General features: G+C 35.2%; 2 protein-coding genes across 3 annotated transcripts in view; one reads left to right on the top strand and one right to left on the bottom strand.

Moving 5' to 3' along the window:
* The window catches only part of Gtf2e2 (general transcription factor IIE subunit 2), a 79,028-nt gene extending 54,431 nt beyond the window's left edge, over nt 1-24,597 (bottom strand). Inside the window, exons 1-3 of one of the 2 annotated variants that reach the window (XM_027939334.2) lie at nt 24,344-24,597; nt 20,312-20,484; nt 2,563-2,654 (exon numbers count right to left, since the gene is read on the bottom strand). In XM_027939334.2, coding sequence (XP_027795135.1) covers nt 2,563-2,654; nt 20,312-20,480 — 261 coding nt within the window. In that variant the 5' untranslated portion in view covers nt 20,481-20,484; nt 24,344-24,597. Of the gene's footprint in view, nt 1-2,562; nt 2,655-20,311; nt 20,485-23,834; nt 23,855-24,343 lie in introns of those variants that run through there. The other variant, XM_027939335.2, reaches the window with a different exon arrangement.
* On the top strand, nt 13,740-14,057 carry Smim18 (small integral membrane protein 18). The gene has a single exon (XM_027939336.2). The coding sequence runs from the start codon at nt 13,742-13,744 to the stop codon at nt 14,027-14,029; it is 288 nt and encodes a 95-aa protein (XP_027795137.1). The 5' UTR covers nt 13,740-13,741; the 3' UTR covers nt 14,030-14,057.
* Nucleotides 24,598-26,149: the final 1,552 nt, after the last annotated feature.

Below are 26,149 nucleotides of genomic sequence, written 5' to 3'. Positions count from 1 at the left end.
TCAATAAATGATTTTAACCATAATAATAAACAACATTAGGATAAAACTCAAGAACAGAGTGCAAGTTCAAAGAAAAAAATAATTAAAATTTTGAACCTTTAAGGAAGATTATTTTTATATTTTTAAATTAATAATGACATATTAAATTAGATAAATTTAAAAGAGTAATATATCTCACTGAGCCAGGTGCCATGGCAAACACCTATAATCCCAGTAGCTTGGAAGGATAAGGCAGGAGGATCGTGAATTCAAAGCTAGCTAGTCTCAGCAATTTAGTGAGGCCCTAAGCAACTCAGTGAGACACTATCTCTATATATATAAACACAAAACAGGGCTGGAGATGTGGCTCAGTGGTCAAATGCCCCTTGGTTCGGTCCACAGTACCAAAAATATATATATATTAAAAAAAAAAAAAAAAAAAAAAAAAAAATATATATATATATATATATATATATATATATATACACAAACACATACACACACACCCCTCATTGAAATATTACAACATGACAGAAATTCCATCTTTTTTTTTTTTTTTTGGTACCAGGGATTGAATCCAGGGGCTCTCAATCCCTGAGCTGTATCCCCAGCTCTTTTTTGAATTTGATAGGGTCTCATCAAGTTGCTGAAGCTGGCTTTGAACTTGAGATGCTCCTGCCTCAGACTCCAGAACCACTGGGATTACAGGCATGCACCACCGCCACCAGCAGAAATTCCATATTTCTGGTTGCTATTTAAAATTTTTGTTAAATAATATCACTATTTAGACTTCTGTTAAATTACTATAGTTATTAATCTATGTATGTAGAAAGGCGTAAACAACTTTTCAAAACTGTTTTAGGGAATAGAAGGAAAAACTTGAGGATAATTGTTCTCAAAAGTTATAAGTAAGGCAGCCAGATAAATGAAGACTGTTAACAGGGTAGCAAAAACACGACAATTTAACAATCTCTCTCTAAAGACTGACCGCCTCAAGGAAATGCATTTTTTTTTCTAAATATTCCCAATTAGTTCTGAGAAATTATAAACTAACATATTTCTGCTTTCTGTCAAATACAAACCTCAGAATTCAGATGTAGCCAGACACCATGTTTCTAAAATTATAAAAAATAAGTCTTACCATGGTTAAAAACTAATTTATATTTTATGCAATAGATGGATGATATTAAAATAATAACAATACAGCACTTTCTCTGACTTTTTTCAAGAGATGCAACTAGTAACTGAATGGGAGTAAGAGTTCAGCACAAGGAGACAAATTGGAAATCACCAATCTTAACTCAAGTGGAATTTCACTTTAATAAATGAAATTAAGATTCAAAGTCTTAAGTCAAAACCTATCTTCAAAGCTAAAGTTCAAAAACTACTAAATCTGGACTGGGGATGTGGCTCAAGCAGTAGCGCACTCGCCTGGAATGCGCGGGGCGCTGGGTTCGATCCTCAGCACCACATAAAAATAAAATAAAGATGTTGTGTTCACCGAACACTAAAAAAATAAATAAATAAAAACAAAGAAACTACTAAATCTTCAAAACATTAAATTCTAATTCTTTGAGAGTCAATATTTTCCTAAGACCCTCAGTAATTCTCTAATTTGCTCCCCCAAGAGTCTATCACCGCCATGTCTGAACTATGTAGTTTTTACTTCTTGTGTCAATGACACATCATCCTGAAAAAACATTCACATCTTCCCACTGGCTTTGCCAGCAGTTATTGACTAATTAAGAAAGGGGTGAGGGGGCCGCTGGAGTTGTGGCTCAGCAGTACAGCGCTCACCTAGCACGTGCGAGACGCTGGGTTCAATCCTCAGCACCACATAAAAATTTTAAAAATAAAGGTATTGTGTCCAACTACAACTAAAAAATATTTTTTAAAAAAAAAAAAAAGAAGTGATGTGTGGGGGCTGGGCCTGGGGCTCAGTGGTAGATGGTCTGCCTGGCATGCATAAAGCCCTGGGTTCTAGTCCTAGCACCACAAATATATAAATAAAGATATACAACACAACAGTTGTCTTCTGCTTTGTGTAGGTACCTGTAAATAAGTAAGCAAACAAACAAAAAAAAAGAAGTGATGTGTGCTGGGGTTGTGGCTCAGCAGCAGAGTGCTTGCCTAGCATGCATGAGGCACTGGGTTCGATTTTCGGCACCACATTAAAATAAAATAAAAAAAGTTACTGTGTCCACCTACAACTATTTAAAAACAAATATTAAAAAAAAAAAAGAAGTATTAGTAGTAGTGGTGGTGGTGGTGGTGGTATATCTACTGCCTGGGCATACTCCTTTTATGTGAAATGGTGGGCTTAAATTATGTACTTGATATATGTAAATTAAATATATTTATATGAATTGCTGCACTGCCAATTTAACATAGTGTAAAAGGCTGGAAACATATTTTTTACAGTCTTACTGAGGCACACAAAAATAAATTACACATACTGAAAGTGTAGAATTTAAAAAGTTATAACATGCATACAAATTTAACTTCTGAAAATCCCAATCTCCCATCCTCTTCTTTGGCCAAAAAGTTGAAATAGAATTTTTGTTATCCAAGCAAAGTACTTACTTTCATGTAATTCACAATCTTGGCAAGAACACCAAACTTATATCCAGAGCTTCCTGAGAGAGCTTTCAAGTTAAATGATCCATTGCTATGATCTGGAAATAAAATTCAAAAACAATCATAATATTTTCATATTATATGTTATTATAACTTTGAAGCAGCCAAGATGATTTTCAATATGGTAAAATATTTATTTTTTCTTCTAATAAATTCTATGCTATAAAAATATGATGAAAAATTTCTTTGCATATATATTAAACTATCAATTTTCTCACTAAGTATAGAAACAAAGTATAAATAACTTAAAAGAATTAAAACACTGCATGGGGGATGGTAGTTGGGGTGAGGTAGTGGTGTTAGGGATTGAACCCAGGGCCTCACGCATGCTAGCCAAGTGTTTCACCACTAGGCTCAAAATACAGTTCTTTTGTAAGTATCTTTACCTCACTCTTACCTCAAATTTGATCAACCCCCCACCAATAATTAGATATTACAAATCTCAATCTAATCCACATGGTGTTTTTAACAGATAAAATGAGTAGATTCCCTGCCCCTCACCTCTCATAAAGGTTCCTCAAAGAGAGAATTTGCTTTAGACCACCTATCACTTTGTTGCATACTTATAGGCAGAAACCCTAATGCCATCATTGCATCACAAATGCATTTCAATAGTCACAGGAATGGTAAAATATATATTTTTATACTATATATTAAAATATATAATGTATATAGAATACATAAATATGTATATATTAATCATTAATACTAGAAAAACATTTCAGAAGAACACCTTCTATTACAAGGCATCACATCAGATTTATAAAGTTTCCATGTGGCTGGTCCACAAAAAGAGAGGTTAAATACAAGAGAAGGAACCAATCCCTGGCATCAGCTTGGTAATAATCATTTAAACAAAAAATTGTATCAGAACAACCACAAGTCAAATGTAACCTTTGTCACAGATCCAAAAGAGAAGCTTCTAAATGGCAACATAATACTCATTTGAGGTTACTTAGTGAAAAGTGTTTATTGATATGCTTTTTAGAGACTAAAATGAAACTTCATATGCAATTTTCCCTTAAAATAACTGTCATAATTTTGACAAATAATTGACCCACTGAAGTCTACTGTGAATCCAAAAATAACAATAATTTTAAGAATGCCTGGGGGCTGGGGTTATAGCTCAGGGGTAGAGTGTTTGCCTAGCATGTAAGAGGCACTGGGTTCAATCATCAGCACCACATATAAATAAATAAAGGTATTATGTCCATCTACAAAAATAAAAAATAAAAGAATGCCTTACAATTATGCTTTCACAGTCACTATTTCAATTAGGAAATATTATACTGATTTGTTTTCCCACGGTGTTCAGAACACATTTTGTAATAATAATAGTAACTGAGATTTACTGAACACTTATTACATGTCAAACACCTTCCTAAGTGATTTGCCCATTTAATCACTCCGAAAAATTCTATTTAAGAAGTGTTATTGTCCTCTTTTAAACATAAGAAAATTGAGGGTGTATAGAGTCAAATCCAGTTGTAAACCCTGTGATATTGCCTTATGTAAGACTTAACTAGCCTTTACACAAATTATTCTGTATGAAACTGTCTATTCTGCCAGAGCACAGAAACTAATAAATGCATATTTCATGTCTCAGGTTTTCACTTAAGTAAAAAATACTATAAAGCTTTATCCTTACAATACTGTATAAACAACTAACTGGGAAGACTACAAAAAAAGAAATGATAATATATTAAGGACAAACACCATTTTTAAAAGGGATAATTATGAACCACATACAGTTTTGTTTACCACAGGGTCCCTAGCTTTTAATGCCAACCATAGTCAATGCTCAATAACTATTTCTAGAATGAAAGTATGAATGTAATAAGGTATTTCCATGTCCCCCTTTTTAGTCCCAAAAACTAATGTACTGATTTATCTATGATTTAAAAAAACAATTCTGTGTAACAAGGATTTACCCAGTCTGTTGCAGTTTTAACAACTACTCCCTTAGTTAAAAATCTTGACTGTTAATTTAGATCAAACTCTAAATACGTCATAATTTAAAACATTCTATCTCTGAACAGCCAACTGGAGATGACTTTGTCATTTAAATTTCACTAGGCAAGCCTGTAATTCCAGTAATTTGGGAGGCTGAGGCAGGAGGATAGCAAATTTGAGTCCAGTCTTAGCAACTCATCAAGACCCTATCTCAGAAAATAAAAAGGGCTGGTCACTCTACTTTTACCACTCTACCATTGAGCCCTAACCCCAGCCCCTAGGCTGGGTACAGAGGTACATACCTGTAATCCCAGTGGCTCAGCTCTAGAGGCTGAAGCAGGAGGATCACGAATTCAAAGCCAGCCTCAGCAACTTAGAAACTCAACGAGACCCAGGCTCTAAATAAAATATTTTTAAAAAAGGGATGGGGATGGGTTGGGGCTGTGGCTCACCGGTAGCACACTTGCCTAGCACGTGTGAGGCACTGGGTTTGATGCTCAACACCACATATAAATAAAAAGGTCTATCAACAACTTAAATTTAAAAAGGGGGAGGGGGGCTGGGGATGTGGCTCAGTGGTTAAGCACCCCTGGGTTCAATCCCTGGTACCAAAAAAGGCGGGGGGGGGGGGGGGGGGGGGCTGGGCATGTAGCTCAGTGGTAAAGCACTCTTGAGTTCAATCCCCAGAGCCAAAAATAAATTATTTCATAGACTGAGACTGGAAATGAAACTTGGTGGTGAAGCACTTACCTAGCATGCATGAAGCCCTGGGTTCAATCACCAGCATCTCAAAAAATAATAATAAAAATAAAAATAGTCCTGCATGAAATCCCAGCAGCTCCAGAGGCTGAGGCTGGAGGATCCAGTGTTCAAAGCCAGCCCCAGTAATTAAGCAAATCCCTAAGCAACCCAGCAAGACCCTATCTCTAAATAAAATATTAAAAAGGGCTGGGGATGTGACTCAATGGTTAAGCACCACTGGGTTAAATCCCCAGACCCAATAAATAATAAATAATTTCACAGACTGCTTTTTAAATATAAGTAAAATATCTACCTAAACTAACCCTCTTACAACTTAAAAGAGCTGAAAAATGTACTATTTCCCTGTGAATTTCTCCTAAGTCCAAACACAAAGAAATAATCCCTTAGAGGGCTGGGATTGTGACTCAGTGGCAGAGCACTTGTCTAGCATGTGTGAGGCACTGGGTTCAATTCTTAGCACTACATAAAAATAAATAAAATAAAGGTCCATTGACAACTAAAAAATAAAAAAAGAAAGAAAGAAAGAATCCCTTAGAGAGGGCATGATTTATGTATAGAACAAATATTGAGAGAAACATAAATTTTCATTTAACACTTCTTGAAGGAAATATCAAGCTTGTTAAATTGGACCCTTGTTTCCTACATTACTTTATCTTCTAGTCCTAGAGCCGAAATAGTTACCAAAGGACATTCAATTTTGTAAACACTAAGGAATCACCAATTCCTATAAAGAAATTAAGCTTAAGCATAAAAAATAAAGGAGAAGCAGTGACAGTTGATATAGCAGACAGCTCTATTCGCCTTTATGAATGATTCACTCTTCAGGGTGTCAGGTCTTAATGCAAATGAACGTAGAGGAAACTGTCAGCTGCATTGTGTTCAACCAATAGAAGCACAGCTCCATCTTGGCTGTGCTGTAGACTGCATTACAAACAGACGATACCATCGCTTCCATCGCTTCGACAGCATCCTTTCAGACAAGAGGTAGGTTTATATGATCTTTTTTATTTAGTACTCCATGTCCTTATGAAGGTAAATATTTCACCATGAAAATCAATCAGAAAGCCTTGTTCCTTATAAAGACCCAAAAAAGAACAATGTTTTCATTCCACTGCTTGGTAGAATTTTATTATAATATGAAGACTGCCTTGTGCTATTTGATAAGCACCCTTACTATCCTGTGCCTTAATGGAAAATTCATTACATTTTGTACAAACGTGATCTGTATCCAGGCCTTCGGTAAACCACAAGCATTTGATGTTAACAGGCTGGTTACTTGCTAATTTGTTTTTCTCAGAGCAATTTCATTTCAGCAGTTCAGTCTATCTTAACAAAGGATTTTTCTTAAAGAAAAATCTAGATTAAAAGCAAACCCTGGATTAAAGCTTTCTGATTACATGTGCAAATTATTCCAGCAGTTACTCATGAGAAAGTTTACTATATTTTAACAAACATGAGAAAATAGTTCAAAATTATTTTATAAAAATATAGATGCAGAAAATGCTAAATTATCACAACTGTGATTTTTATACAAAATATTCAGACCTTAAAAGGTATCATTATATGAACTGTGTTTTACTGTAACCAAAGAGGATGTACAGAGCTTCAGATTTTCCTAACATTTTAATTATGTCCTCAAAGTGAAATTTATTTCACTGTATTATACAAATCATATTATTAAACAAAATCTTTTTTAGATAGCCTTTCATTTTTTAAAAGCTACATAACAAAATTTATCACAGCATTTAAATATAATGTTGAAGTTATTCTTAAACTGATCCTCAGAATAAACAAGAAGTAAATCTTCTTGATAAACTACACTTTAAAATAAAAATACCTCCTAAGAAGAACTAGTTAAGGAAGAAGGGTAATTCTAGATAATAATAATATTTTCATGGCTCAGAGTAATTGTTTATGTTTACTAAAAATTTTATTAACTACTAATCAATTATCTGATTTTATAGTATTCAAACATGAGAATATCATTATTTAATAGATGCTTTAGATACATGCTCAATATATTATACATACTGACCTAAAGATCCAACTTTTGCCTTTATCTTGCTGCTAAATTCATTTACTCTTTGGTGGGGTTTTTTGTTTGTTTCACAATTTCTATTCCTTCTATTTCATAGCACTCAACTAACAGGAGCAGGATATCCCTTACTAAGTTCAGAGGTTGCCGATATTAGAGCTCCCCAGGTTCAACACTATTGGGTTAATTACCTAGAAACCATACTGCTTCCAATACAAAATATGGCAGCCAAAAAAAGGTTTCCGTTAATGTACTTTGTGAAATAAAACTGTTAACTTAAAACTTATATTCAGGTAAATTATAAATAGAACCCTGACCACCCCACATTATTCAAACACTCTCAACAGCCTATATTTTATTTGTAATATATCCATAGTTAGTGCAGATGGATGCTCATTAAGTGTTTCACTAAATGGACTTAGCAGCATGACTGATCTCGGAGAGCTCTAAAGCTTAAATTGAATGAGTTGCTCTGTATTTAAACTGATCATATTTTATCATAAGTTATCTTATTTTTAACTGATCATATTTCAAAGTGATATGCTTACAAGCACCAGAGAAGTCAAGGGGTTTTTGCCATTAAAAAAGGGTAAAGCATAATTTTATTCTTATCTGGCAATCCAAGGTTCCAGAACAATTCTAAGTCCTACCCCATATATATTCCACCGGGATCTTTTGAAATAAGAAGAAAAGCAGGTAAAGGGAGTACATCAAAAATAACATAAATGTAACTATAAAAAACTGTTATTTGAGGGCTGGGGCTCAACAGTAGTGCACTTGTCTGGCATCTGTGAGGCACTGCGTTCAATTCTCAGCATTGCATTCAATTCTCAGCATTGCATATAAATAAATAAAATAAAATAACGGTGTTTCAACAAGTTTAAATAAAAAACTTTAAACTTGTTATTTGATTTAAAACTCCCTGATTTCTACAATGCAATTTTAAAGGGGCAGAATCAAAAACACAAAAATTATAACAGATTATTTTAACATATTTTGGCCATTTTCTCTTGCTTTTTATAAGGCATCTTTAAGCACTTAACTGATATAAATTAAATGTTTCAAAAATGTAATCTCAGAATAGGAGAAAATCCTAATGGTATACTTATTTTTACATGTCTAATTCATCAAAGTAAGACTTAGTATTTATCTTAAATTTAACACAAAAAAATTACCAGTGCTCCTCTACACTTTAAAAGAATATACACATTAAATTTAAAGTAGATTAGCCGGGCACTGTGAAGCACGCTTGTAGCATGCCTGTAATCCCACCAGCTCAGGAGGCTAAGTCAGGAGGATCGAGAGTTCAAAGCCAGCCTCAGCAAGGTGCTAACCAACCTTGCAATAATGATATTTTCACATTTGAATACTATAAAATCAGATAATTGATTATAGTTAATAAAAATTTTAGTAGACATAACAACCCTGTCTCTAAATAAAATACAAAATAGGGCTGGGGATGTGGCTCAGTGGTTGAGTGCCCTTGAGTTCAGTCTCTGGTACCCCAAAAAAAATTAAAGTGGAAAATAACTCCATACCATAAAGTTTACTTTGTTTCAGATGTAACCACAAGCTAACTAAAGCAAGAATGTATTGAGATGCTCATCAATTATCAATACACTCAAGTCACAAATTGTCATAATTTACATCATAAGCCTGACATATAATTCTTTCCTAAACTGCTTAGACATTTCCCACAAAGCATACAAGGGTCTATGGAGGTGGCATACATTGCTATTCCACAGTCATTACTGCAAGCAAAATCATCATATGAATTTTATGTGTGAATAAAGTACACAGTCTAATCAAAATGACAGTGTTTATCAATTTTAATTTTTAAAGTGATACAAAAAACTCAATAGCTATATTGAGTAGATACATAACATATAGACAAGGAATAAAACTTTATTTCAAAGGCAAAGAACAGTAATCTTCTTTCTTTCAAAATAGATCATGCTTTTGTTTAAACAAGTAATAAATACCAATGGTTCAAAAATCAAAAGATAACAAAGTAAAAATTGTGCATATTCCTCTGCCCCTCTTTCCTCTCCACTCATTCCCACAATCACTGTCATTGGCTTCTAAATCCTTGCAAAATTTTTGTGCAGATACAGCTAAGAGTACATATTACAGGGCTGGGATTGTGGCTCAGCAGTAGAGGACTCACCGCGATCCTCAGCACCACATAAAAATAAATAAATAAAATAAGGGTACTGTTTCCAACTACAACTAATATGTATATAATATATATATATAAAATATATATATATATATATTATATATATATAAAAGAATATATATTATTTTCCCTTTTTCACATGCACAGTACTGCACCTCATTCTTTTAACGCAACATATTCCAAAACCCTTTCCATATCATTACACAGTGATTCAAATGAAAGGAAATCCTACATTATTTAGCCAGAAGAGTTCATAGATGGGTACAAGTTAACCTCAAATAATTTAATTTAGTTTTGTCTCTGCCTGCCTGCCTACTTTCCTGCCTGCCCCTTTTCCTTCCCTTCCTCTCCTGCTCTTTTTATTTACTTTTTAGAGGAAAGAGAGCCTTAAAAAAATTTAAATAGTTGTACCTCCAAAATAAAGAGAATAGGGCTGGGGCTGTAGCTTAGTGGCAGAGTGCTTGCCTAGCATGTGTGAGGCACTGGGTTCAATCCTTAGCATCACATACAAGTAAAATAAAGGCATCTATCCATCTATAACTACAAAAAAAAATTTTTTAAATAAAAATCAATCAATAAATAAAGAGAATATGAGATTCCTTAAATCGACTTTCTAATCTTTCTAAAATTTCATTTTGAAATGGCAGCATACATTATTAAAACTTCTCCCCAGTTTTTTAGTTTTAAAGTCAAAACTAAAAAAAGTTGTCTTATAGTAAATTAAAATACAACATAATAACTTCCAAATAATTTTAGCCAGGTCCAAGTTATAGATTTATGTAGTGAATTTCCAGAGGAAAAAAATTAAAACTTTTTCTACATTATAGAAGTAGAATTGTGGATAAGGCTTTTAATTTTTATTTAAAACTGCTATAATGATATCTGAAATCAACAGAGAAACAACATTTTTAAATAAGTTCATTAATAATAGATTAATCTAATTTGAGAAGCATTATATAGAAATTACTCTTCTCAAGTCTCTTTTCTCTCCCTATTACTGTTCCTTCTACAGTTGCTTCTAATGCCAGATTTAGAAGAAAATCTTGTAGAACAGATTCCCAGATTTCAAAAAGAGATAAGGTTGGGTACTCAGTGGTAGTGAGCTTGCCTTGCATGTTCAAGGCTCTGGGTTCAACTCCAGAACCAGAGGTGGGGGGGATGGAAATCTCAGTAAGAGATCAACGTAAACAGCCTTAACAGAAAGTCTAAGTATTATTTCCATAAATGCTGGAGATCGTACAGGCCTCAGGTTAGAACAGGTAAAACCATCAGCTAGATCCTTAGGTGCTTCTTCCTACTCTTTTTCCACTCATACAAGCTGGCACTTCCCTCTAGTTCCCCAAGGTCCTACTCTTCCTCTCCTTCTCTATTACCTGGGTTCTTCAAAAAAGACATGAAACATTTACACTGAAGTAAAGCTTCACTGTAACAATGTATGGTACCCCTCACAAAAATATGTGCATTTTTGCAATGTTGAAAATCTTATGGGAGCGCCAAATGCCTTAAAAAAAAATTCTTGTTGGTGCATTACAAGTATACATAATAGTGGGATTCATTGTGACATGAACATAACTTGGTCAATTAAAAGCCAGACATTTTTAAGATGTGTGTACACGTGCCCAAGCACCCTCACATGCCTTTACTGTATTAGGAGAGCCAGGTCAAATAAGACCTAACTTTTGTCTCCACATGAGTAAGTTTCTATGAGTTACTTCAATAATTATGTGCATAGTGATTAGAATCAAAGGCAGCAACAACCAACAAATGGCCTATCAAGACATCCACATTACGTAATACCAAGATGCTCATGACAGTCACCCCAAGGAAAACTGTGAATGGTGCTTCCCAAAGTTATGCAAGGAAGCAGACCTGCTTTCCCATAAGAATGTGTTCTGAAGAGAAAATTGAAAGGATAAGTAGATAATTTTGAAAGGCTGGATGTGCAGACATTGAAAATACTATAATGTAATGGAAAGTACTATACCTAAGTTCCTAACAATGTATTTTGGGGGGTTTATTTTTTTTAGTTGTAGATAAACACAATACCTTTTCTTATTTTTTTTTTTAACGTGGCACTGAGGATCAAACCCAATGCCTCACTCATGCTAAGCAAGCACTCTACTACTAAGCTACAAACACAGGCCCCTGACAATGTTTGTTTTTGGTACCAGGGATTGAACCCAGGGGTGTTTAACCACACCCCCAGTCCTATTTATTTTTTATTTTGAGACAGGGTCTCTTTAAGTTGCTTAGGCTGGATTTGAACTTGTAATCCTCCTTCCTCAGCCTCCAGAGTCACTGGTATTACAGATGTGTGCCACCAAGCCCAGACAATGTATTTTTGCATGTTCCTGAACTATGAAACACAATTAATTCAATTACTACCCATTAAGTCTGTCATCCCTCACTTCAAGTTCACCAAACACCAAAACTGAAGAAATTCTTAAATTTAAAAAAAAAAAAAACATGTATTTAAGCCTTTAACTCTGCCCTAAATCATCAATTTAACCTTCAAAATACAGGAAGGAAAAAAGGAAAGAAGCATGCTCAATTAAAGAAGCAAAGCAATTTTCCAAGAAAATTTGATTTAGGATAGAAAACAAAAACTTTAGAAAATATTATTCTCTCAATCCAAAGATTTAAAATTATATGTATTAAGAAAACAAATTTAGGGGTTGGGGTTGTGGCTCGGCGGTAGAGCGCTCACCTAGCACATGCGATGCCCTGGGTTCGATCCTCAGCACCACATAAAAATAAATAAATAAAACAAAGGTATTATGTCCAAGTTCAACTAAAAAAAATAAATATTAAAAAAACAAACTTAAACAATTATATTGCTATGGAGCTTGGATGCAAAAATAATATGGAACTTTTTTATTTAAAAGCAGAGTCTTCATCTTTTAGAGATAAACACTGAAATATTTCTAGATTAAATGTCTGGAATTTACCTTAAAATAATCCATGTGATAGAAGCAAGTGGGTAGAGGTATAGAGTAATCAAGAGTTGATAAACGTATGTTTTATAAGCACATGGGGATTTGTTATACTCAAACTTCTGTACTACCTTGAAGTTTTCCCCATGTGAAACATGCAAACAAGATACCTCCAGAAGTATTTGGTACACGATGAGTAATAAACATTTGTTGTAAAGATGAATGAAAGCTTGCTTGCAAGTATATAGTGAAAAAGCATACCAAGTAATAGCAATCAATTGAATTAAGGAAATAGAACCATTTTTCCTCTTATTTCCAAAATTGTCTTAGTACAATCTTTTAAATTGGGTTAAAAATGTATCTTTAAGAGACCAAGAAAATAAAAATTCATTTAGCTTCTCATTAGTTCCAAACTATCAAATGTTTAATCTTTGAATTTCTATTTAAGATCTAACAAGTAGGGTCAACAAGACCAAAACAATGCAAGAACACTGAAATTTAACTCACTAGTTTACTTTGTGAAATGGAATAGTAATTTAATAGCAGATACCTTATCAAGGGCTGAATTTGTATGTTTTAATATAGTGTTCATGGATCATTTAGATATATAAAACAGTTAATACTATCATCTATATATCAAACAATATCAAGATTGAGTTCTCTTCACAGGAAACTTAGTCTAAAATTTTATTTTATCCTCATTCTGAAAACTGCCATTATTTGGCTTTTTCTTTCTCTGCTATTTTTCATTTGGTTCCTCTTTCCTGATGCAAAACATCTGTCATTAAAGTTTAAAGAAGTAAAAACAGAAGACAGAAATACACTGACCCAAGGTAAGAAGAATACATACAGGCAATGACAAAGCTTTTCCAGAAGCAGTCTGAAGAACACAACCTTAAAACTCCAAAATTTTTAATCAATAATTGCTCATTGATAAGTTATTTATTCAAGCTTAAATATAGTCAACTGCCTTGTTCCCCCATATTAGCACTTAATTTCTATAAATGAATGTTAAACACAAATATTTATTTAACCAATGATATACAAAAGTGTGGTTTAAATATTTGGCATAAAGCACTTAAAAATACAATTCAGTAATTAAATCTTTTAGATACTAAGGAAGACTCATGTTGCCTATATAAATTTACTAAGAAATCTTAGAACTGAGATTTGAATGGACAAATCTGTAGTTTGGTTACATATATTCATTTTCTACCTTTTTATAGATTCAAAAGAGCAATACAAGAAGTGGAATCTCTAAGAATGGCTTCCAGTCACTGGAACGAAACCACCACCTCTGTTTATCAGTATCTTGGTTTTCAAGTTCAAAAAATTTACCCTTTCCATGATAATTGGAACACTGCCTGCTTTGTCATTCTGCTTTTATTTATATTTACTGTAGTATCTTTAGTGGTGCTGGCTTTCCTTTATGAAGTGCTTGACTGCTGCTGCTGTGTAAAAAACAAAACTGTGAAAGACTTGAAAAGTGAACCCAACCCTCTTAGAAGCATGATGGACAACATCAGAAAACGAGATACTGAAGTGGTCTAGCTCCTACAGAAGGTGAACAAAACCTTTAAAAGCAGCTTTAGCCTCTCCCGAGATTAAAGAAAATTTCCCTGAGGCCAACTTTTACTATAAAACTGACTCTGACTTTGGGTAAAAGATTCCTAGAAGTGGAAAACAAGTGAAATATGTACTTTTTGTCTATGTATTACTCTCATTAAATAAAGTAAAACTTCATAAATGTGAATTTACCCATCTATTTAATGTGACACATCGAAAAATGAATAAATTATTTCTAGAATAAAAAAATTTCTGGAGTTCAACACTAAACAACAAAAGTTAAACTGGAAAACAAAGCAAGGCTAATGATGCTAAAATAATCTATATCTAAACCATTCATGTAAACTAAAAAATAGTATTTGGGTAACAAATATGCTATTTCAGATGTGTTTCTACATCCAAAATAAAATTATTCCACTTATATATAAAGTCTTGGTTACTAAAAAGCAATATTTTCTCATTTATTGAAGACAACATATTTTCTAATAACTTGAGTTCTTTGTAGTAAAAAGTCTCAAAATAATCAGAAGGTCCTCAAGTATACCTGCATAAAAGTCTCAAAAAACTGACTTTTTGTTCAATAAGAAATAAATGTTCTAGAAAAGCCCAGCCAATTTTCAAACTAAAACTTAATATTATACTCATTAAATTACACTGAAGTTTGTTCTTTCTTTTTACCTCTCATATTCACACTCTTGAGGACTAATGTACTTAATGCAAAAAAGACTACAAAAAAAGTGAAAATAAGACGATTATTAGAGTCAAAAGATTAATATTAAAACCACCCAACACCTATTAAGAAACACAGCAATTTCATTTCTTGAAATTTCAAGGGCTGTATAGATTTTATGATATTTTATGATCTTAATACTGTTTTGCTAACAACACATGCTCTTAACCTTAGCTGCCCTTAGGCCAGAAATGACACTCCTGGATGTTTATCCTGAGAAATTAGTTTGAAAGATAAAGGATCACCAGGCACAGTGGCACACGCTTGTAATTACAGCATCTGAAAAGGCTGAGGAAAGAGAAATGCATGTTCAAGATCAGTCTCAGCAAGTTAACAAGACGCTCTTAATGAGATCCTGTCTCAAATTTTAAAAGTAAAATAAAAAGGATAAGGGATGTAGCTCAGTGGTAAAACGCCCCTGAGAAAAGGGTTTGTACTAGCACTATTCAGAATAACAAAAATTTGGAAGCAAATAAGTCTTTAATTAAATATAGCACATGAACTTAATAGATTATTAAAAAGTCATTGAATACTATGATAACAGAAAAAATATTTGGTATATAAAGTGAAAACTAAGGGCTGGGGATGTGGCTCAAGTGGTAGCGCGCTCGCCTGGCATGCACGCGGCCCGGGTTGGATCCTCAGCACCACATACAAACAAAGATGTTGTGTCCGCGGAAAACTAAAAAATAAATATTAAAATTCTCTCTCTCTCTCTCTCTCAAAAAAATAAAATAAAATAAAATGTTAAAAAAAAAAAGTGAAAACTAAATTCAGAATATAAAACTTTCAATACAATTATGGGTGCTATTTTAAGTTTATACTCATATAAGAAGGTTTGAAAAGAAATATGGAAAAATGAGAATAGATAATATTTTAAAAGTAATGTGAGGGTTGTGGCTCAGTGGTGGTAGATTATTTGCCTAGCACATGAGAGGATTCAATTATCAGAACCACATAAAATAAATAAAGGTATTGTGTCCATCTACAACTAAAAACAAAAAAATAATGTGAGAGCCAGGCATAGCGGCACACACCTATAATCCCAGCAGTTCAGGAGGCTGAGGCAGGAAGAGCACAAGCTCAAAGCCAGCCTCAGCAATTTATCAAGGCCCTAAATTAGTAAGACCATGTCTCAAAAAAAAAAAAAAAAAAAAGGGCTGGGGATGTGGCTCAGTGAGTAAGCACCATGCGTTCAATACCTGGTATCAGAGAGAGAGAGAGAGAGAGAACATCACCATTGATCCTAGAGAAATCAAAAGGATTTTAAGAGAGCACTTTGAAAAACTCCAGACAATGTAGATAATAAAATGGATAGACTCCTAAAAAGATACAAAGTATCAAAATTAATTCGAGAATAGAACAGACGAAGCCATCCTACAGAGCTAAACACAAAGGAAAGCTCAGGCCCAAATGGTCACACTAGAGAATTCACCCAGATCTTTAAAGAAATAATAATAAACCTTCACAAACTCTTCCAAAAATTAATAGAAGAGGAACACTGCACAAATCATTATTGAAGACCAGAATTACCCTGATGGGCAGCACGAGAAAATAAAAGTACTGACCATATCCCTCATGAATAGAAATGCCAAAATCCTGGACAAAATACCAGCAAATTGAACACTGCAACAATAAAAACAATTATATAACGTGACCAAGTTGGATTTATTCCAGGAATGCAAGGCTGATTTGACAAATGAAAACCAATTGATATATTAATAGAATAAAAGAACACAATCATCTCATTTGATATAGAAAAAGCATGTGACAACATCCAAAACCCATTTACAAACAGACACTCTCAACAAACTAGAAATAGCAGGGAACTTCTTCAACCAAATAAAGGCTATCTACAAAAACCTGCAATAATACCATATATAATAGCAAAGAGATTAGAAAGATGGCGAAGACAATCAACTGTCACTACCTGTAGTCAACACCATATCAGACAGGCAAGGAAAAGAAATAAAAGACATCATATTGGAAGAGAAAAAACAAAACTGGTTTTATTCCTAGATGGCATAATATTGATGTAGAATATTCTAAGGAATTCACATAAAAACCTACTAGAAACAAAAAATAAGTTCAACAATGTTACAGCATACAAAATCAATGTATAAAATGTACTGCATTTCTACATACTGGTAATGAACAATCAAAAATATCAAATTAAGAAAATAATTCCAGGGCTGGGGTTGTAGCTCAGTGGTACAGTGCTCGCCGCGCACATGGAAGGCCCTGGATTCAATCCTCAGCACCATATAAAAATAAAACAGAGGTATTATGTCCATCTACAATTAAAAAAAAATATTTAAAAAAAAAAAGAAAATAATTCCACTTATAATACATCAAAAAGAATAAAATATTCACAAAAAAAGAGTAAAATACTTGGGAATAAATTTAACAAAATAAGTGTGAAATTAACTTATACATTAAAAACTCAAAACATTATTGAAATAAATTTAAAATGTAAATAAATAGAAAGATATGGAAGTTAACTAACTGGAAGACCTAATGTTTTTAAGGTAGAAATTATCCTTCAAACTGATTTATATATTGAATCTAATAGAGATTATTAGCAACCTAGCAAGACCCAAAGTCCCAGCTGGTTTTTTACAGATGTTGATTAACAAACTGATCTTAAAATTATGCAAAAGATCCAAAAAAAAACAAAACAAAATAATCTTAAAAAAAAAAAAAAAGAATAAAGCTAAAGGACTAATACGTTCTCTGTTTTATTTTTCACTAGTACTAGGGATTGAATCCAGGGCCTTGTGCTTAGTAGGCAAGTATTCTACCACAGAGCTACATAATAGTCCACGGATTTACACTTTTTTTTTTTTTTGGTAGTGTTGGGAATTGTACCCAGGGCCTTATGCATGCAAGGCAAGCACTTTACCAACTGAGATATATCCCCAGTCTAGATTTACACTGAACTCAAGGGCACTTGACCACTGAGCCACATCCCCAGCCCTATTTTTGTATTTTTATTTTTATTTCACTAGTTGCTTAGCATCTTGCTTTTGCTGAGGCTGGCTTAGAACTTGCGATTCTCCTGTCTCATCCTCCCAAGCTGCTGGGACTACAGGCGTGCACCACAGTGCTGGCCGGATTTATATTTCTTAATCTTAAAACTTAAACCACAACACTACCAAGAAAGTGTGGTCCTGGCATAAAAATAGACAAATAAGTCAATGAAATCAAACTGAGACTCCAGACATAAAATGCCTCATCAATAGTCAACTGATACACAACATGAGGGCCAATGCAATTCAAATGAGGTTAAAAATAGTCTGTTCAGGGCCAGGGATTGTGGCTCAGTGGTAGAGTATTTGCTGAGCATGAGTGAGGCACTGGGTCCAATCCAGCACCACATAAAAATTAAAAAAAAAAAAAAAAAATGTTCAAGAAATGGCACTGGGACAGTGAAATATAATTTTAGCTCTTATACATAGGTCTATAAGTTTGAGTTAATTTTTGTGTATGGTTTAATATAAGAGCCTAAACTCACTTTGAATTCACCAAATCTACTTTGAAATTTAGGTGCTTATGTTAAACCATACACAAAAGTAACTCAAACATACTACAGACCTAAGTCAAAAAGCTAAAACTATAAAACTCTTAGAAGGAAATATAGAATCAGGGAGAGCTTTCTTAGAAATGACACCAAAAACATAAATGAAAAAAAATTGCTAAGTTGGGTTTCATCAAAATTAAAAACTTTTAGGCAGGCCTGGTGGCACATACCTATAATTCCAGCTACTTGGGAGACTGAGGCAAGATGATCATACCTTTAAGACCTGCCTGGGCAACCTAGCAAGATCCTATCTAGAAAGAAAATTTGAAAAGGGTTGGGGATGGGATGGAGTTGTGGCTAGGCATAGTTGCCTAGCATGTGTGAGACACTAGGTTCGATTCTTAGTGCCACATATAAATAAATAAAATAAAAAGTCCACCAACAACATTTAAAAAAATTAAGGCTAGGGATGAGCTCTTCAGAAGAGCATTCATGGGTTCAATTCCTGGTAACACAAAACAAAATTTCTGCTAATTAACTGGGCACAGTGGTGCACACCTGTAATCCCAGCAACTGGGGAGGCTAAGGCAGAGTATCACAAGTTCAAAGCCAGCTTCAGCAAAAGGCGAGGTGCAAAACAACTCAGTGAGACTCTGTCTCTTAATAAAAAACAAAATAGGGGGCTGGGGTTGTGGCTCAGTGGTAAAGTATTCACCTAGCATGCATGAAGCACTGGGTTTGATCCTCAGCACCACATAAATGTAAAGTAAAGATATTGTGTCCACCTAAAACTAAAAAATAAATATTAAAAAAAAAAATACAACATAAGGCTGGGGATGTGGCTTAGTGGTCAAGTGCCCCTGAGTTGAATCCCTGGTAATGAGAAAAAAAAAAAAAAAAAAAGAATGGTTCCAAACCAACAGAAAGACAAATAGCCCACTTTTTTAAATGGGCAAAAAAAAATACAAATAGATAGTTCACCAAGGAAATTACACATCTGGTCATGTTCATACTACTAGTCATTAGGGAAATACATATTAAAATGATAATGATACCTCTTCACACCCACTAGGAAAAGCTATGATCAAAAAGAAAAGGAATCACAAATGTTGATACAGATGAGAAAAAACTAGAATCCTCCTACTTTTGGTGAGATTATATAATGGTACAACCTTTTCCATCATTTTATAAAAAGTTAAATATAGTCAGGCACCTTGACGCAGGCCTGTAATCCCAGCTACTCAGCAAGCTAAGGCAAGGAGGATCACAAGTTCAAGGTCAGTCTGAAAATTTTACAGAGACCCTGTCTTAAAATAAAAATAAAGTGGATGTAGCTCAATGGTCAGCCCCAGATTCAATCCCAGTGGGGAGGGGATCAAACATAAATTTACCACATGATCCAGAAATTCCACTCCTATTTCTCTATTCAAGAGAAATAAAAATATGTCTATATAAAGACTTATACATAATGTTCGTAGCAGTGCTATTCAAGAGAGTCAAAAACTTCTTCAGCCATAAAGTGGAATAAAATACTGATATAATCCTACAACACAGATGAAACACAAAAATATACTAAATAAAAGAAGCCACAAATAAAAGCCCACATTACACAATTCCATTTATAGAAGTGTCCAGAAAAGGCATATAGAGACAGACAGAAAATAGGTTATTGGTTATCTGGGACTAGGGCAGGAATAGTGTTACAAATGGGCACACTGGACCTTTTGGCAATGATAGAAATGTTCTAAAATTGGAAAGGAATATATTTGAATTGTACACTTAAAATGAATGAACTATATGGAATGCAAACTAAACTTTAATGAAGTTGTCCTTTTAAAGTAATAATCTAAATATTAAACACACAACACAATTAACATTTAATATGCTTAAATTCTCTATCATCCCATCCCTTATATTTCACCAAATGTCTAAAAATCAATATTAATGTTGAACTTGCCATTACTAAATGGTTTTCTAAAAAATAAAAATCAAACAATCCTACATGATTTTTACTAACCAGAATTTTGTTTAGAGCCTGATGATCCTCCATGTTCTACCTTTGCTTTCTTTTTCTTCGATGATGATGATGATGATGACTCAGAAGACACTGAACGCTTTTCTACTACAGGAGTGGAAAGAGCTCGTTTTTTGAACAGCTCCCTTTCTCTCAATAGGCTTGGATCCATAATGCTAAAAAGATAAAAATAAATTATCTGTAGTACAGATTCAAATCACTCAAATCTGTATGCCAAATCCAAAAATGTCAACAAGATATTTCCCAAATAAAATGATCTGCTATATTAGTACTTAGTCACTTATTTATTCACCCAAAAAAGTGCTTAATATGTACTGGGCAAGTAGTAAGTGGTAGAGAAAGAAAAACCAGAATTATTCTCTAAAGCTCTCTAGAACTGTGCTGTCCAATATGGTATTCTTCTGTTTGTTTGTTTGTTTTGGGTACTGATGATTGAACCCAGGAGTGCTTAACCACTGACTAACATCCCCAACCCTTTTTTATATTTTATTTAGAGACAGGGTCTCACTGAGTTGCTAAGTGCCTCGCTAAGTTGCTGAGGCTGGCTTTGAACTCCCAATTCTCCTGCCTCAGCCTTCCAAGCTGCTATAAGTGCACCACGGAGTCTGGCCAATATGGTGCCCTTTAAGCATATGAAGTGTGGCTAGAATTCAGATGTACTGAAAATGGAGAATACACACCAGATTTCAAACACTTAATACCAAAAAAATGCTGTTATTACTAATGAAGATATTTTACATTAATTGCATGTTGTATTTATAATATTTTGGACATGCTGGGTTAAATATTAAAATTAATTTCACGGGGCTGGGGTTGGAGCTCAATGGTAGAGCGCTTGCCTGGCACATGTGAGGCTCTGGGTTTGATCCTCAGCACCACATAAAAATAAATAAAGGTATTACATTGATCTACAACTAAAAAACTATTTTTTAAAAAAATTAATTGCATCAATTTTTACATTTTAAAAAATATAACTACTAGAAAAGTTTAAATTACAAGTGTGGGTCACACTTGTAAGCTTATATTTCTATTAGACAACATTGCTCTAAAAACAACATCAGGACCACTGGACATAAAGTAGGAGATAAATTTAGGTTTGTTGCAAAAAAAAAAAAATCAGAACTGCTTATAAATGAAATGGAATACTTTTAAAACTGTTAATTCTTGATCATTAACTAAAAATAGTATTTGCTAGAAATGTCTAGAGAAATTTTCTGATTAGGAGAGGTGGAACTAAATGATTTCTTCTTCCCCTGCCCCAATGCTAAAACTCTGCTATACAACAAGCAGAGCTACAAGTCGACCAACAAGACTCTAAAAAATAATCCTGTGCAGGGTCTAGGAAGAGCTCAATCTAACTAAGTGTTTAGACTAAGTGTTTAAGTGTTTAGACTGATGTTAAGTTGGAGGGGAAAAAAAAAAACTCTCATACAAGTAAGTGCTTCTTGATTTGGGGTTACCATGGTAATGGTAATAAGACCATGGTAAACTGAAAACATAAGCTAAAAGTGCATTTTGTACACCTAACCTACAGAATACCCAGCTTAGCAACACAGTCCACCATAGAGTATCAGTTGTTTGCCCCCGTAATTCATGGCTGGCTGGGAGATGCAAGTTAAATGCTACTGCCCAGCATCATGACAGAACATAGTACTACATGTTGCTGACCCAGGAAAAGATTAAAATTCAAAGTGTGTTTTCTCCTGAATGTGTATCACTTTTATACTATCATAAAGTCAAAAAAAATCATAGGTGGTTCTCCCTGTACTTTGCAAGTCTTTAAGCACAGGATACCTCAAAAAATACTTGTTAAATGAACACTGAATAGAAAAGACATCCTTCACTTGTGCTATCCTCATAATTATTGGTTCCACAAGCCTTTAACAAAGGCTTTACTAAGAAAACTGCCGTTTGTGTGGCACTGTGCTTTAAACTTTGAAAAGTTCTGGAAAATAAATCCTTGTCTTTAGGCAGCTTAGATGAGAACGTGAAAGCACTGAACACCTTGTTCAAAGGACAATGAATAAATAAAATGTAAGTCAGGGTGCTAAAAATTAAAATATAAATACTGATAAAGAATAATCAGGGGCTAGAGATGTGACTCAAGCGGTAACGCACTCGCCTGGCATGCATGGAGCGCTGGGTTCGATCCTCAGCAACACATAAAATAAAATTAAAAAAAAAAAGATGTTGTGTCCATTGAAAACTGAAAAATAAATTTTAAAAAAATAATAATAATCACCGTGAGGGTTGGGGCTGTGGCTCAGTGGTAGAGCGTGCGTATACGCACATGGAGGCCCTGGATTTGATCCTCAGCACCACATAAAAATAAATAAAATAAAGGTATTGTGTTCAACTACAACAATAAATATTAAAAAAAAATAATAATAATCACTGTGAATTTCAGTTAAGTGAGAAGTGAAGAGTCATTGAACCATGAATAAGAGTTCTGCCTTCTTTCAGCTTCAATTCCTAACAGCCATATGGCTAAACAATCCACAAGACCTCTAATTTAATTTCATCATAAGTAAAACAAGGACACTAATATATATATATATATATATATATATATATATATATATATATATATATATATATTACACATTTATATATATGTAAAAATAAAGTGAGAAAATATGTGTGAATTTTTTTCAATAATAAAGCCATAGAAATCTTATTCCCATTTTGAATCTCTAAGAAATAAAAAAATGATTGGTACCAGAGTAAGGAAGATGGGAAAGCCTTGGAACTTGGAAAAGTGTGAGGTCAAGAACTAAAGAAAAGAAATTTGCAAGTGAGAAGATGGAAGAAAAAAGCAGATTGTAAACACACAGGAAACATTTGTTTATTTCACCTTATGAAGGTAGATCATTAATACAGGATTTTACCAACAACTTTTAAGACAGATTAAGTAAAGCTATACGGTTCATAAAAACCTAAATGTTTACAATATTAGTCCCTCACAACTGTATGAGAGAATAGTTATTAGTGTTACTACTATTTCAATGTGTGAAATCTGAAAGGAAAAGGCACAGTTAAGGTCACACAGCTGGAAGGACAAGGGTATTCTTTCTGACTTTTAAAGTCAAGTACTCCTTAACACCAGATCTAGAATGAATCCTAGTAAAGGTCTCTAAAACAAAGCAACCTATGGGGTACCATGTTCAAGGGCACCTACAACAATGTGTCTTTCACTGTAGCATGCTCCACCTAATTCTTCTTTTTTCAAAATTTGTATTGAGTTTTAAATCTCAGTACTGGCACATGTCGCAAACAGGACACATCTTCATGTCCATTTTAAAAAAAAACAAGCAAACAAATAAAAAGCCACCAAAACTCAAAGAAGCTGGCGGGGCTCCACGGCCCACGTTCTTCCCTCCAACAGACCTCTCAGCCTTTTTACTTTTCCTGTTTTTCTCCTCTCTCGGCCTCAGCCTCAGCCTCAGAGGTGCCACTGGCGCCTAAGCAACTACTATGAATAGCTGGGAGCTAAGAGGGTGGTTACCTCCTAAGTGACAGCAATGTGGAAGTGGATGAAAAAGGGACCGCAACGTTCTGCTTTGGAAAACGTCTTCAGAATTTGTAGAAAACTACTATAATTAAAGTTGGGAATCATTACAAACCATTTAAAAAAAAAAAAAAGGCAGCTGAAAAAAACAATCCGTGTGCCAGTCCCTAAATCACAGCCCTTAGTGGGGCACCATGTTACACACACGTTTCGCTCGGCTACTTCTAATGGAAACTTGGGGGTATAGGAGGAGGCACAATCAGCTCACCGACTGTGAATTTTCCCTTTATCCAACCCAAAAGTTTGCTAAATGAACCTCCGGCCTAAAAGACAATGCTCGCAGGGAACTGTTGGCATATTTGAAATGTTTCGCGTAGAGAACGGCAGCCCAGGCTCCCGAAGGTTTGAGGACAAGCTCATCAGCTTGGGTAGAGGAGGCGCGCCTCAAGACCGAAGAACAGCGATCCCCGGCTCGGCACCCCTCACTTGGCGGCCACAGCCCCTACCTGAGCGAGGAAGATAGCCCCACGCGACCCGCCGCTACAGCCTCCCTGCGCCTCCGCCTCCGCCAGCCGCCCACGCCGGCACGGCCGCCCCTTCCTGCTCCTCTTCAGCGCCCCCGCCTGCCCGCACGCACGCCCGGCGCTGACCCACCAGGTCGGGGTCTCGCCTCTGGCGGCGGCGGCGGCGGCGGCGGCGGCGGCGACTCGGCCCTGGGCTCCGCCCGCCACTTCCTGATCGGGCGGCTAGGCGCTCAGTCCCGGCAGCCACCGCGGTGCCTTCGCCGCCTATCATGCGCATGCGTCGTAGCGTGCCCCACCTGGGGGCCCCAAGGAAGGAGAACAGGCCCACTCGGGCGTCCTTGTTTCCTTGACAACCAGGCGGCGTTTGGAGGCGGGGCCTAGGATTGGACCTACGTAAGAGGCGGGCAGCCTGTGCTACAAAGGATGGAAGACACCTTTCTACACGGAAACTCAAAGATTAGGAGCTCTTCCACCAGCGGGCTCTGGAAACCAACCCAACTGAAGATACGACCTTTCAACATTAGTTTTGTAACTTTACCTTAAATGCCCCTCTCCAGCACCTGAATATTCAGAGAACATTTTTCTATCTCTCTTACAAGTGAAGAAACAGCACAGCAAGCAAAGCAAACCGTGACATGGAGACCAGCTTATGAACTCTCAGCCAGAACTCTCTTTCCACACCTATAAACGGTCTTACAAAAGGATGTTGGACTCAGAAGCAACATAAAGGGTTGGAAGTAAAACAACGAAAAACAGCATTGGTCTTGCCCACATACTACAGCTGTGCTTTCCTCAGTCTTTGAACCCAAAACGGCAGTGCAGCCAGCGCTCAACTATTCTTACTACTAATAATTCCTTAAATTTCTTAACCTGTGTCTTGCTTTTTTTTTTTCATTCGAAAAAGGGAATAATAATTGTTCTATCACAATAGGTTAGTTGCATTGGACTGTGGTTAAGATTAAATGAGTTAAGGGGAAAAAAAAAAAGATTTAATGAGTTAGGGGCTGGGGATGTACCTCAGTAGTAGAGCACTTACCTAGTATGTTTGAGGCCCTGGGTTTGATCTCCAGCACCGCAAAAATAATCAATTAAATGAGATAATACTTGAAATTTAATCCAAAACTTGGAAACAAATCCACAAAATTATTATGTGATCTTTTAAAAAAATATATTTTTTAGTTGTAGTTGGACACAATGCCTTTATTTTACTTATTTATTGTTATGTGGTGCTGAGGATCAAACCTAGGGCCTTGCACATGCTAGGTGATCGTTCTACCGCTGGGCCACAACCCCAGCCCTATTGTGTGATCATTTAATTTGTTTCATTGCAGAGAAATTTTTAATAAACCCAGGTAATGGTCATCTGACACCCTCAGGAATCGTAACTTCGTTTGAATAATCATTGATTAGAGCCCCCAAAGTTGTACAACTTGGCAAAGTCAGGGATTAACTGGTAGAAAAGTGATGAGATGTAATGGGGAAAAGGGCCTGGGATTTAGTACAAAAAAATAATGACAGCTGGGCGCAGTGGTGCCCACCTGTAATCTCAGTGGCTCAGGAGGCTGAAACAGGAGGATCGTGAGTTCCAAGCCAGCCTCAGCAAAAGTGAAGTGCTTAAGCAACTCAGTGACACCCTGTTTCTAAATAAAATACAAAATAGGGCTGGGGATGTGGCTCAGTGATCAAGTTCAATCCCTGGTACCCCTGCCCCCCCCCCAAAAAATAAAAGGATTGTATTGTCCTGAGAAACAGTATCATTTTAGCAGTTTTATTTCAGCTTTCCTTTCT

The sequence above is a fragment of the Marmota flaviventris genome, chromosome 3, assembly GCF_047511675.1.
Source record: "Marmota flaviventris isolate mMarFla1 chromosome 3, mMarFla1.hap1, whole genome shotgun sequence".
Classification (NCBI taxonomy): Eukaryota; Metazoa; Chordata; class Mammalia; order Rodentia; family Sciuridae; genus Marmota; species Marmota flaviventris.
The sequence above is the reverse complement of the archived record's forward strand: the minus strand, read 5'-3'. Positions and strand labels throughout refer to the sequence as shown.

Coding starts and splice junctions, on each gene's coding strand:
- Smim18 (XM_027939336.2), top strand. CDS start 13,742: ATGGCTTCCAGTCACTGGAACGAAACCACCACCTCTGTTTATCAGTAT.